Consider the following 13,942-nt stretch of genomic DNA (forward strand, 5'->3'; position numbering starts at 1 on the left):
ATCTCCAACCTCACACTGTGCTAAGAGGCCCTTGGCTAAAGCTCCTTTGCTACCCCCAAAGGAAAAGAGCCCTGCATCCCACCAGCAACAAGCCCTGTGTCCCTTGCACCTTCCAGAGGTTGGGAGACAGGCCCAGAAAGGATGAGTCCCTCCTTCCCATTGTGTGTGTGTGTGTGTGTGTGTGTGTGTGTGTGTGTGTGTGAAGTGAGGAAAAAAAGTCCTTTTCTTCAGAAGTTCTGAGATTAAGTGAAACTTCCAAGTTCAGAGAAAAAGACTGAGATGGTATCACCAGATGATTCCTCCAGGAAACTGTCAGAACTTTGACACCCTGGACCTCCCCTCTCTCAGTGGCCAGAGTCCAGGCCCGAGTCCCACTGGGAGTGTCTCTCTCCAGCTGACCTCTGGGGCCCTTCTGGCTTCTAGGAAAAGTTTCCAGAGCTTGACCCTGGAGTGCCGGGAGAAGTCTCTCTAAGGTTCCAGGAAGTACCATGGGAGGTCCTGTCACTTGCCTCCCACCAGGCTATCGGGAAACCCCACAGAAGGGCTGTGGAGCAGTGCCCCAACAGCAGCCCGGGAGGGACTGGCACGGCAGGAGGATAGGCACCAGCTCCAGTTGGCACTGGGGTTAGAAGGAGGAAGACAGGAAGGCCTGCCTTCCAGCTGAGTAATGCCTGGGTCCCATATGCCCGCCCATGGGCAGAGGCTTGCCTGTGCCAGGTAGGGGGTGGTGACAATGCCCGGCCCATCTCTGAGGGCTGCTCCTTGGCTGGGCTGGGTGGGGGCCCCATTTCCGAAGAAAGGGGGTGGGGCCTGAGAGCTCAGCGATGAGACACCTGATTAGAGGTGGGGGCGGGCTGGTTCTCTGTGGGCGTGGAGGGCCGGGAGGGGCAGGGTGGTATCAGTGGCCTCTGGACACCTTCACCACTTTGCCCAGCAGGGGGCGTCTCACCCTTCCTGGGCAAAGAGGTCCTGGGGACCTCCACATCCCCTTAGCCAAGATCACACCTGTGGGGACAGTCTAAAAATTCTGTGAAAAACTGCCTCCCCCACAACACACACCCCCTTGTTAACACCAGCTACCATGCCACTCACCAATGCCACCCCTTGCCCTCTCAGCCTACTCCCCTCTGACCTCAGAGGGTCAGAAGTCAGCTCCTGGGTCCCAAGGGATCCATGAACTTGGGCCTGTCATGAACTACAAGTTTAACAACCCTTAACAGCCACCAAAGCCACCTTTCCTTCTATAAATGGAACCGAAGGGTTCAGAGATCAGTCCCAGTCAGTTAGCAACCTCAACCTGTTTGTTTCTTTTAAGACATTTAGAGGGCAGTGAGCTGCTTCTGAAGACCTAGTATGTGAGGGTCCTGATAAAACCTGGTTTCGATAAGAGGGCTGGAGGGAGCCTGAAGCGCTGAGACAGTGCTCTCTCAGCTCAGGCTGGGAGCCAGGGTGTGAAGAGAACGACTGAACAAAACTAGATTAAAACCAGTAAGACACCCAATTCCCAGGATAAACTCTGTCCCAGGCCAGCAGCTACGTGGAGCCTGACCTGCGTCCCAACCTAGGCCCCCAGACCCAGATACCTAAAGTTAGTCTGGCCCATCAACACCTCCAGGGCGGGGGCTAAAAGGGGGCCGGGAGAGAGTCCTGGGCCCCTCACTTTGAACTGATAACAGCAGCCTCAGCCCACAGATTCTCAGGTGAAAAACACTCATTAGCCATAATAAGCAGCTTGATCATCCGACACAGCCTTGTCCCAAATAAATTAAATTCCTTTACCTTGAGACAGTCGCCCCGAAACCAGACTAACCACCTTTCCCAACAGGACGCTGCTTTCAAAAACTAAACCACCCCCCACTAAAAAAAATAAAAACATACACCCCATAGCCAGACACACAGAGCTCTTTACAGAGGGGGGAAAAGTATATGTATATTTTAAAAACACGGACCCATACAAAAACATGGAGAACAAAAACCCCCACAAAACCCCCTAAATCATCTCCTCGGGTGCCCCCCAGCTCCCTGTCCTCTCGGTTCTTTCACAATGACAAGCATTAAATTAGTCACAGTCACTAAGCAAGTAACAAATAATAACCATCTCGCCATCCAGAGAGCAGCGAGCGCAGGGGCGGTAGCACCGACCCTCGGCCCGGCCGGCACCCTGCTCCGCCGCGAGCTCATTGGACTAAAAAGAATAACTTCCGTAAAAGAACTGAAAGAAAAGTGAAAGAGCCTCCCGCGGGTTCCCACCGGCCGGTACCTGTTCCGAGATCCATTCTGCGCTCCTTGGTCCCAAACTCTTCGAGGCACGCCAGGCAGGGAGGCACGGGAAAGAAGAGGAGACTCTGTTAGCGTCTCGCCGGGCCCCGGCCGCCGCCCGCCGCCGCCGCCGCCCCCTTCCAGGCCACCGGGCCCCGCGCATCGCGGCCGGGCCCCCGGCGTCCCGAGTCCACCCGCGCCGCCGCCCGCTCCCACGCTCCGGCCCGCGCGCCCCTGCGCCCCGAGTTCCCGAAACTCGTCCCGGTCCAGCAAGGAGGGCGCGGGGCCGGGGGCGCGCGTCCCGTCCCGTCCCGTCCCGTCCCGTCCCGTCCCGTCCCCGCCTGGCCCTGCCCCGCGCGGGGGTCGCCCCCGAGGGCCCCGGCCCCCGCGCCCTCCCCCGGCCCGCTCCCGGTCCTCACCATAGTCGGAGAGTCGAAAGCCGAATTCACTTAAATAATCAACTTTCATAATACTTAATTAATGCCTAATTGCAACTGATTACTCCCCGAATAACAAGTTGTTTTAAAACCCTGATGTCATTGCTCCTGACGGTAACACTCAGGGTAACAGTTTGGCAGGAGGGAGCGGGGCGGGCAGGAGCGGCCGGGCGCTGCCAGGCGCCGAGGTGATTGGCAGGGCGCTCGCGGCGCCGCCTCCTCCTTGCCGGCCCGCGCGGCTCCGGCAGGTGAAAGAGCAGAGCTCCGCCCGCCCGCCGCCCGCGCGCGCGCCTCGCCTCGCCTCGAGCCGAAGTGAATGGGCGAGCGCTCGCCCGCGTCGCGCGCTCTCCCCTCGGGCGCGCGCCCTCTCCCTTCCCTCACACTTGCGCGCCCCCGCTCTTATGGGCTCAGGGATTCCCCAAGCCTTTGACTTCGGGAGGAAGGCGGGGATTCAGTGCTCGGGACCGCGCGCGGGTGGGGGCAGTGAGGCGCGGGGACGGCGCTCGCGCACCCGCGCCAACTCGCGCCGACGGCCAGCGCGCGCGCTCAACCCCGCCCCGCCCCCCCCCGCCTCGCGCGCCTCTCGAATGAGATCCGTCGGCCGCTGCGCGCTCCCGCTCGCCTCAAGCGCCCCCGCCTCCCTCCCCGCGCGGCCACGCAAACTTTTTCGCGCGCGCGCGCGCAGGTGTGAGGCGCCGCGGGGCCGCGCCCGCCGGGCCGCGCGAGCTTGAAGTCTGTCCCTGGAGCTTCTCTCGCGGGCTCCGCAGGGTTTCTGGGGGTCTCGAAGGGGTTCCCCAGACTCCAGGCCCTGATTCCCTCTGCTTGTCGCTGTGGCTCTTTGAGTTCGAGGAAGAAAGGAGTCGGAGCGCGGCTCTGGGTGTGCCGGGAACACTCGCATGTCAGTCTCGCGCCCGCCCGCACCCTCGCGCGCCTGCCTCGCGCTCCCGGCACTCGCGCCTGGGTTTCTGCCGCTTCTCTTGGGGTTGACCCTGAACATGGGCCCCGGCCCCCTCCCCGCCGGTCGCGCGGCTCGGGACGACACACGTGCCCTGGTCCCCAGACCCCGAACTCCAGCCGCGCCCCTGCCCCGCCCCTGCCCTTTGGCACCCTTTGCCTGGGATCCCCACCATAGGTCAGCGGCATCCACCCCGCCACCACCCGGAGCACAGACACCCCCCCCACACACACATGCGCCACCTGCTCCTGGCTCCCCGTGCCTGGCGTGACCTTTCCCCCTGGCATGGGACCTCTTTTTCTGTCTTTGCCTCTCACGGAGGGACCAGGAGCTCTGTCCTCTCCTTGGCTCTCCTTTTCTCTCAGAAAAGTTTCATGGGTCTCCGCCAGGGCCCCCCACATCCCAGACTCCCTGCCCCAACCATGGACGTCCAGGAGCCAAGTTACCCACTGGGCTTGAGGGGCTCAGGGAAACAGCCAGGCAGGGGTGGGGGCAGGACCTACTCCCACCGTCTGGGCTGTGGCCCGCTGTGCCCACCCTGCTCCCTTCCTCTTTCCTATTTGAGGAAGGACCATGCTGCCTTCCAAAGAGAGGAAGGTGGCAGGCCCAGCATTCCCTGCTGCCTGGGCAGCATTCAGCAAAATGGCGCTGGCCTATTTTTGCAATATTTCTATTTTGCAAAGGGAGGGGCCCCAGGGAGGCCTTGGGGCAAAGACGTCAAGGGAGTTAACAATCTACTCTTTCTCCTACTTTCCCCTTCTTTTTCTTCTTATTTCGGATTGTTCTTTAGTTCTAAATGGCTTCACAAAGAGTGTGCCATACCTCTTATTCCACGGCCCGCCCCATGCCTTCTTGCCGACTTCCATTCCCGACTGCCTGTCCGAATCCCTGTGGGCAAACAGCAGCTGGAAAGGCCTAGAGGCTTAAAACCCCCAAATAGGGGAACAAACCTTAAACCAACCAAGCCACACTCTTCCTAGAAGACTAGTCCTGGGAGGAGGGGCAGGGTGACCCCAGGAGGGTCTGGGTGGACGGCAAGGCCAACTCAATCAGCTTCCCTCTAACTGAGTGGCCTCTGGTGGGCAAAGGCGGGGAGGAACGGCTGATGCAGCAGGCCCAAGAACGCTAGAGGGGAGGCAGCACAAATAGGGCTGGCTAGAGGGGCTGCCATGTGTGACCCATGGCAGAGAGGTGACACCCGAGACAGTGGCCACAGTCAGATACTGCAGGCGGGGCAGGCCCTGCCCAAGAGCAAAAACCTTCCATGGAGAAAAGGTGAGAGAATCGAGAAACTGAGGCCAACCGGGTGTGTTAGGGTTTAGGCAGCAAGGTTGTGGGGTGCGAATCAGGTGTAAAGGAGGGGTCCCCAGGTTCCTCTCCGGCCCTGTCTCTGGTGTATGCTTGCACCAAGGCGAGGAGCCTAGAACTCAGGTGTCCCTTGAGGCTATGGCCCACTTCTGCCTGGACACCCCTGATGTAGTGACACCTCTTTGACCCCCGAAGGCCACAGTGAGGAAATCCATGCCTGAACCAGTGCCACGATTCCTCCTGATTCCAGGGCCTGGGCCTGGAGCCTCCAGCTGCTCCTTAGGCACCACACCCCAAGTGAAAAATCCAAGCAGAAAGCTCTGCAGCAATCCCACCGGCCCAGGAGCCCTCTCCAGAGCCCAGGAGACCCAGCCATGATTCCCGAGAGCTGCCAGGGCTGGCTGCTGTCCTCCTGCACCCCCAGCGAGTGCCCACTCACTCTTCCTCCCTCCTGAGCCTGGGGCCTTCTCACTCACTGGTCTGTTTACACACCAGGTATCTCATGCTTTATCTGCTCTCATTTTGAATTTGTAACTTTCACATAAACTTGAACAAAGCTCCTTTTGTTCCTGCACCCCACCCCAAGATCCCAATAAACTGGTTCCCTCTCGGGCGACTGGGCCAGGGCACAGATGCCTTGGCTAAAGACTGTGTGTGCATGTGAACAAGCATGTTCGCACCTGTGAGGAGTCGGTGTGTGTGTGTGTGTGTGTGTGAGCACACCCCCCAGGCTGGCAGAAGGTGAGAATATCGGGGAGAGTGGGCGAATGTGAGCAGGAGGCACGAGGGGCCCAGGAGTGCAGGGCCAGGGTGCCGGGGCACAGGCCTGGGCGTGGGCTCAGCCAGCAGGCAGCAGAGATCATGGGTACGGACAGGCTGGTGTCGGCCAGGGGGGCAAACAAGGACGAAGAGGAAACACAGGGGAGGAAGGAGCCGTGGAGTGGGTGGCAAAGAGAGGGGCCAAGGCCACGCTAAGTGTAAGGCAGACACAGGGATCACATTATGGCAGTATAGGGGCTGGTACAGCCGCACGCTCGGCCCCATAATCCTGTTAGCCAGCAATCTCCATTCCGAAAGAGCTTCATTTCTTTGTGAATATTTGTAAACTAGATATCTAATGGAAAATTATAGGAAAATTATAGTGAAATTCATGACGGAGAAATCCGATTATCCCTAATTCAATTATGCCATCTTAGCCCACACAGCACATTTCCCATTTTTTTCCCATAAATACCGATGCCAGGGGTCCCGGTAATCAAATAAAATTGAAAATCATCTTCCCATTAAATTCAATTAGCCGCAATTTCTAAAGCCTATCAGAGATTTTAATTACTAAATTATAAAATTCTCCAATGCTAAATTGAAACCAAAAAAATTGCACATCCTTATATTTCAGAGAAAAAAAAGGGCCAGCAAAATCCTTGAAAAATGCCCTCCTTTCTGTGTCCAGCTTTAAAGCAGCTGCCCCACCTGGAGGACCTCACAGTTGCTGCCTCCCTGCAGCTGGGGTGGGGCCGGGCAGGGAGAGGGTCCAGCAGGGGAGGGGCTGAGAGCTGAACAGGGGGCGAGCCACACCCCAGGCCTAGCCACCTCTGGCACACTGGCCTTTCTCACTTTGGCTGTCCTGCTCCTGAGATGCCCTCAGCTCTGTCCCCTACCCAAATGTCTCTAACTCTCGGTGCCAACTTCTTGCCCCATGAGCCGGACCTCAGCTCAGGCCACAGCTTGGCTTATGGTTCTGCGCCAATTGCAGGGTAGCTGACCAGAAGCAGTCAGCTTCTTAGCCAAGCCCTGGCTCCCTGACTGCTCTGAGGGACCCCCAATGGCCTAGGCTGGGTGGAAGGTGGGAACAAGACAGATCCTGGTACCTCGGGTGGATGGAAACCAGAGGATGGTTCTGTGGCCCACTGTCGTCTTCTGGGCTTTCCCAGGGGCCATGGGTTCTGGCTGAACCAGCCTCTTGGCACAAGATCAGGACCAAATTGGCCAAATCTGGCCTCCCGCTGCACTTCCAGCTCAGTCTGTTCCCCTTGGCCTCTCCTGGGAAGTCAGCAGCCCTGAGCTGACCAGGAAGAATACCGTGCCCCTGGGAGGAACTCACTCTTACCCACTGCCCCAAAGGGCAGTGCTGGCCACAACCCCAAGCAGTGGCCCCTCCTCTCCCACCCAGACCCTCGTATCACTTATACCCACCTCTAAGGGGTGCTCTGCAAGCCAGGAGAGCCTGGGGAGGTGGCATTGGTGGTGGTATACAGTGACTCAGGGTCTAAAACCCAGCTAGGTGGCTTGGTGGGCAGCAGATGGCCCTGGAATACTTGGGGCAGCTGCAGTAGACCTGATGGTGGCCCAGCACCCCAGGAGCAGGGAGCAGGTTTGATTTGCCTGGCAGTCAAGACTGCCAGCCGGAGAGGCACCCGCAAACAAAACAAAAACAAAAAAGTTAATTATCTTTGGCTTTTTCTTAATAAATATCCAAACTGGCCCGGCCGGATCCTCCACTTTGGAGGGAGAGAGAAGGAGGGAAAAAAAACCCCAAAGCATATCCAACAGACTCATTCTCTCTGCTCTCTACCTTTCCCTTTGTCTCTGGCCCTTGTCTTTATCTCTTATCAGAAGCAGTGACAGTTTCACATGAATCCCCAAATTCTGCAAATGTAGTAGCATGGCCACAACAGCTGTTTTCTTTTCTTTCTTTCTTTCTTTTTTTAAGTTTTGGGGTGGGAAAGTGGGGTGTGAGAAGAGAGAGGGGGGTGGGAAGAAAAAGGGTGAGAAACAAGAGGACAGAAGCAAAGGCAGGGGCAGGAGAGAGACAGAGCGAGGCCAGGGATGACAGGGCTGGGTGGCCTTGTGGGCAGGGACAGGGCCTGTTCTGGAGTGTCCTGTTGGCGTGTTGGTTCACTTACAGTGATCTGAGAAGGGAGTTTCTTGTTTTAAAACTGAAACCACCTAGGTCTCGCTGGCCACCCTGGCTGCCCACTTCTGTGCCAGCCTCCCTTCCCGGAGTGTGGCTGGGAAGAGAAGCCCGGAGCACCCAGGGGAGGGAGGGTGCTGTCCTTGTGGATGTGTGGGGGGAGGCTTTTCTGCAAGGAGACCGGAGTGTACCTGAGAGAAGAGGGAGCGTGTCCCTGCCTGGGCCTACACATCTGCATAGCGCCTGTATCCGCCTGAGCCCAAACTGTCAGAAATAGGCGGCAGGACATGTATGGGGGGAGTCGGGACATGGAGCAGTCCCTCCCTCATGATGTGCTGGCCCTGGGGTCCCTTTCTCTCAGTTCAAGCCTCGGCTCCATCATCTTTAGGCTGTGCAACCTTTACTGAGTCACTGGCCCTCTCTGAGCTTCCCTTTCCTCAACATCTAAAGGGAATAATAACCAGTGGTTGCCTGTCCCATGTGGAAGGGTGGATGGGAAGTGACTGCTACTGAGTATGGGGCTTCTTTTTAGGGAATAAAAATGTCCTGGGCTGGGGATTTAGCTCAGTGGTTTCACTGCCTGCCTTGAAAGCTCAAGGTCACGAGTTTGATCCCTGATACCAAAAAAATAAACAAAAATAAATAAAAATGTCTTAAAACTAATACTCGTGATGGTTGCACAACCTTGCAAATAATACTACTAACCACTGAACTGTACATTTTAGAAGAGTGAATTTTGTTGGGCACGGTAGCACACACCTGTAATCCCACCTAGTTGAGAGGCTGGGGCCAGAGGATGGGAAGTTTGAGGCTAGCTTGGGCAATTAGTGAGACTCAATCTCAAAAGAAAAAGTAAAAGCCAAGAGTGGTGGTGCACACCTTGTAAACCCAGCACTGTGGGAGGCTGAGGCAGGAGGATCACAAGTGTCAGCTAAGACTGGGCAATGTAACCTTATAGCAAGATCTTGACTGAAAATTAAAAAAAAAAAAGATCTGGGGATGTAAGTCAATGCAAAAACCTTGGGTTCCATCCCTAGTACCACCAAAAAAAAAAAAAAAAAGAGTAAATTTTATGGTATGTGAATTATTTTTCAATAAGGTGGTTATTAAAAAGTGGGGAGGGGCCAGGGATTTAGCTCAGTGGTTCTGCCACCTGCCGCGAAAAGCGGAAGGTCCCGAGTTCGATCCCTGGTACCAAAAAAAAAAGTTATCAAAAGTGGGGAAGAAGGGATGGATAGTGATAGCACTGACTGCAGAGCTGCTGCAGGACACAGCACTCGGCCAGGCGTGGACGGAGTAAGTGGAAGAGGACTCCCTGTCCCCAGGAGACATGCTTGCAACGCCTCCCCTGGCCCCGGAGTCAGGCCAGTGGGTTGTCAAGCAGCTGAGCTGCCCCCGGGGCTTGGTGGGGACTCCCCGGCAGCTGCTCCCTGGCAGGGGTTGGAGAGTGCACGGCCCTCCTCCTGCCTCCTGCCAGGTCCCCGGAGAGGCGGCTGCCCACCGTGGCAGGCGGACTCCGGGGTGCACACTCACCCGCCTTGCAGACACTCATATTCTCCATGTGCAACAGACCGTGAATTCACCTTCATACTAGTTACAGGGTTATTTAGCTTCTCCTGACACTGACAATCACAAACTTTAATTCGCTGCTTGGCTTCTCCCTGCTGTGCCCTCTGCCCACCCCCAAAATCCTTGGGAGAGGATGGGAAGGACCGAGGTCCAGCCCTCTCTTGCCAAAGCTTGCCCTTCGCAGTGATAGAGTGATGGGAGGAGCTGGGGGTGGTCAGAAGGAGGAGATGACGGGCAAAGGGCGAGGGAGAGAGCAGTGCGGTAGAGAGGAAGTACCACCAGGGCTAATGGGAGCTTCCACCCCGCTCCTGCAGCCTGACACTAATGTATGCAACCTGACATCCCATCCTGTCGTGAGTGACGACTCAGCCATCAGGCTGCTGGGCTGAGGGTCTGGCAGGGCCCAACAGGGGCTGGGACTCAGGGCTCAGGCTGAGCTCCCAGGACTGGGCAGCTGGCATGGGGCTGGCTCCTCTGTCTGCTGCTGGGCTAGCAGGTGCCCAACCAGGAGCTGCTGTGAGGGAGTCCATCTACCAGTCCAGGCCAGCCTCCCAGACAGAGGAATGTCCCAGCCTGTGTCATCTCTCCTTGGATGAAGGCAGGTGCGTCTGCTCAAAGCTACTGCCTAAACCTCAGACAGGAAATCGAGACCCTGTGACACTGCCCACCGACCAAGCAAATCCCACCAGCCTGAGACAGGGCTGAAACTAGGTGTCCAGGTACCTGGGTCCTCGCTGCTGAGAAGCCACCATGTCTGGATCATTGTGGCAGTCCTCCTGGCATTCCTCCTGCCTTTCCCCAGGCTCCTGCTGATAACATCTTTCTGTCCTCCCTGTGCTCCCATTTTCCATGAGTGGCCCAGCTTCCGAAGGTCCCAGAGATCCACTGGCTCAGGAACAAGCAGTGGTGGGAACCTGTTTTCTCAGCTACCCATCACCTCCTGCAGCAGTCACCATCATCCTTCCCCAGAGTCTCCCGGCCGAGTGATGGAGGGAGAACTTTGCTCTGAGAAGGGTGCAGGTGGAAGAAGGGGACTCTGTCATTCACAAAACCCAAGCTGGCCCCGCCAGCCACTCACTAGGCAGAGAGTCCCAGGAGCAGAAAGCCAAGCCAAGAGGACTCACACAGACCAGAGGCCTGGCAAGGCCCTGGGCCAGGGAGCTTGGAAAGGGGATCCAAGGCTGGAGGCAGGGCCAGGGGGAGAGGAGAGGCGGGGAAATGCACCAGCTGGTCCAAGTGTGTGTCCACTTCCTCCTAGGCCCATTCCACTGCCCCACCCCTGCCAGCCGGAGAGCAGCCAGGGTGGCCTGGGCAAGAGAGATGTCAGTGGGGCCGATGGGAGAAGGGGCTTGTTGACTGCAAACTGTCCATTATGGCTCAGATTATAAGCATATTGCACAGAGCTCTCTGCACGATGCCGGGGAAATCCAATACGCTGAAAGGTTAATGCAATCAATTAGGGTGACAAGGAAGTAAAGTAAAGCCTTCCGAGTAGATGAAAAGGAGAGAGAGGGAGAGAGAGAGAAAGAGAGAGCCACGAGGTGCAGGGATGGGGGTGGCATGGGTGGTGGGGAGGCCTGGAGGGAGAGAAGCTGGTGGGGTGCAGTGTGAAGGCCTGGAGGGCAGCAGAGCTGTGTGAAGGCCAGGGGAGGCCAGGAGAGGCTGCAGCACAGCCGGCAGGAGGGGTGGCCAGGAAAGCTGCTTCTGTCCCAGATCTCTGGCTGCACAAAGCTCCCTTCTCCTTGTCCCTCCCTTCCAGCTTTTCCTCTCAGGCTTGCAACCAGCTCCCAGGTTAGCAGGGCCATGGGGCTGTGCCAGAGCAGCCTTGGCCCCTGACCCCGGCCAGAACCAGAGCCTATGGAGCAAGCTCCAAGGCCTTCCCAGCCAGAACTGCAGCCTCCAAGAGGCCTGCTGCCCTCTCAGCAGTGCCCACCGTGCCTTCACGGCTTGCCCCAGGCATCCCAGTCCCTCCCTGCACAGCAGAGTGTGGTAGTCAGGATAACCCATTTTATAGACTGAGAAACTGACGCTGAGAGAGGCTCAGTCATTTCCCAGGTCCCAGCAGTGGCATGGGGCAGCCCAGGGCTGCCCAGTCCACTAACCAGAGGACATTAGGGGTCTCACCTTCCCCAGCAGTTCAGACACAGAAGGAGAAGCCCCACGGCCCCTGTCCAGGTTGCTGCTTCGTCCTCTGCCTACAGGGGAGACCGAGGCTCCAGGACCCTCCCTGTTGAGTCCCAGGCTGACGGCTTCCAGCCTCAACTCTCTTACTCATCCCAATAAGATGTCCTCTCACCTTGTACAAGAGCTTGCTACGGGCGACAGGAGAGGGGCACGGGGCTCCTTGGATGCTTGGAGCAACGGCTCTAAGGGCCTGGGAGCAGAGAAGAGCTGGCATTTCCAGATGGAAGGGGCCAACCAGGGGCTGGGGGATTAAGAAAGGAGGGACAGGGCTCCCTGCAGACCAGGACAGTGAGCAGCCTACACCCTGGCACAGGGCACCCAGATTAATGCCCAGGGCCACCAGAGCCATCCACCAAGGATGACAGCACAGGAAGGTGGCACATAGCACTGGCAGTGAACTTCATGCCAGCGCGTCACACTCTTGAGCCTGGGTACCCTGGCAAATTTCATGTTCTATATATTTTACGAGAGGGCAGGGGAGAAGGGTCCAGAACCCTCAAGGCTAGGGTCTGCAAACTTTTCTGTCAAGGGCCAGATAATGAATATTTCACACTTTGTAGGCCAGTTTCTGTTGTGGTCACTCAACATTGCTGTTGTAGAGTGAAAGCAGCCACAGACAACAGAAAAACAAATGGGCATGGCTGTTTCCAATAAAACTTTATTTATACAGCCAGGCTGTGGGCTAAATGTGACCCAGGGGACATCCTGTGCCCTGCTCCAGAAAATGAAAGCACCCAGGGCTGAGTTTGAGGACTCAGATGATGCTTGCTCCATCCTGCTCTTGGGGATTGAAGGTGTCCAACCTGGACCCTCCTGGGCAGAAGTCTAGAGCGGAAGTGAGGCTTCCATGCTGAGTAGAGGGTGGGGGAAGAGGGAGGTGAGACAAGCCTTGCATGGCAAGCAGATTTCTAGCTCCTGGCACTCTGGGAAGCCCTGCTCAAGGCCTGAAATTCTGAGTAAAGATGGGAAGGGGATCAGAAGGGCATCAGAAGGGCTGGAGAGACTCTTGGAATTCCAGATTCTCAAAGCCCTGAGAGAGGAGTGAAGCTGAGGCTGAGGGCAGGAAGGAGCAGCCAGAGGGAGTAGGAAAGGGCGAGGGGAGAGAAAGGCAAGAAGGGACCCAGAGTGGTGCTGTAACCAGGGTGGTGCTGGCGGCAAAGGGAGGAATCCACGGGCCCCAGCGAGAGCGCAGGGCGCGGGCCGGGCCTGCCCTACACCCGGCCGCCTCTGATCACGTTTTCAGGGCCACTGCCCGCCGGCGCAGACAATGCTGGGGGAGCCTTTGAAGTCCAAAAGGGATGCCGCGGTGGGAGCCGGGGGACTCTCCTCCCTTCTCCCGTCCTCCTGGGGGGGAAGGGGCCGGCAGGACAAAACCCTGAGCCGGTCGAAACTCGGGAGACAAAAGCAAAACAAACAGGTTTGGAGCCAAGCGCACGGTGCCGTGTCTGTCCCCCGCCCCGCCGTGCGGAGATGATGGATGGCTGCAGCCATCCAGCTCGCCCGCCGGGCAGGCCCCGCTATTTACATAACACTGGCGTTCCACCGGTCACCTCTGACACGGCACTGCCTGGGGGGGGCCGAGGCCCGGTGGCCCCAAGGTTCTTCGTGCCACTAGGGGACTGTGACAGCCTGTGAAGGCAGGGCCAGCCAGGGCAGCCTCGTGTGCCCAGCCTCTCGGGGAGCCCGGGGTCTGGGGAAAGGCAGGGCAGTAGGCCCGGGCCTCCTCCCTGCCAGCCTTGCAATGAAGGGTTCCTAAGGCTTCAAGCCCACAGGGTTCTCCAGCCAGGGCTGCAAGCAGAGGTTCTAGGAGGCCAGACCAGCCACCGCAGGCACCCCAGTGTCCCGCTGCCGATGCTGCCGGGAACATATTCCTTGCCCCAAGTCTGCAACCCATGCCCCGCATCCCATTCCAGCCTAAGAGCCAAGCAGAAGCTCCAATGGGCAGGGTGGCTCCCATTCCCTGCCTCCACCTTCCCACCAGTCCTGGGGACTGAATCCAGCCCAGGGTGACAGATGCATCCAATGAGGTGGTTGCCAACAGGGCAGAGGACGCAGGATCAGAGAGGAGGTTTGGGCCTTACCTTGTAGCGGGTCCTAGAGGTGCCTCGAATGTAGCTGGGGCGTCACTTCATCCTGAGGAGGGAGAGGGAGGAGCCTGTTAGCCTTTCCAGGCAGGAGACCTTCAACCCACCCCCTCCCCACCTCCACCCTATCCTGGCCCTGTGTGCTCAGGGGCCTCCCTGGCACCCTGTAGGCCGAGGGGCAAATGCTCAGGGTAAAGGGGCTGGTGATTCAGACATTCCGCGTGGGCTCTAATCT

General features: G+C 57.8%; 1 protein-coding gene across 19 annotated transcripts in view; it reads right to left on the minus strand.

The window, feature by feature from the left end:
* Positions 1 to 13,942, minus strand: part of Casz1 (castor zinc finger 1) — a 150,243-nt gene that overhangs the window by 51,288 nt on the left and 85,013 nt on the right. For 12 of the 19 annotated variants that reach the window (XM_087214440.1, XM_087214434.1, XM_087214442.1 and 9 more), the window contains 2 exons: positions 13,705 to 13,756; positions 2,261 to 2,299 (listed from right to left, as the gene is read on the minus strand). In XM_087214440.1, coding sequence (XP_087070566.1) covers positions 2,261 to 2,276 — 16 coding nt within the window. In that variant the 5' untranslated portion in view covers positions 2,277 to 2,299; positions 13,705 to 13,756. Of the gene's footprint in view, positions 1 to 2,260; positions 2,300 to 2,678; positions 3,214 to 13,704; positions 13,757 to 13,942 lie in introns of those variants that run through there. The other 7 variants (XM_087214445.1, XM_087214432.1, XM_087214433.1 and 4 more) reach the window with 6 other exon arrangements.

Source organism: Heterocephalus glaber, unplaced genomic scaffold (genome assembly GCF_053883595.1).
Source record: "Heterocephalus glaber isolate CG9 unplaced genomic scaffold, H.glaber_assembly_v1.0 deba00001447, whole genome shotgun sequence".
Taxonomy (NCBI): Eukaryota; Metazoa; Chordata; class Mammalia; order Rodentia; family Bathyergidae; genus Heterocephalus; species Heterocephalus glaber.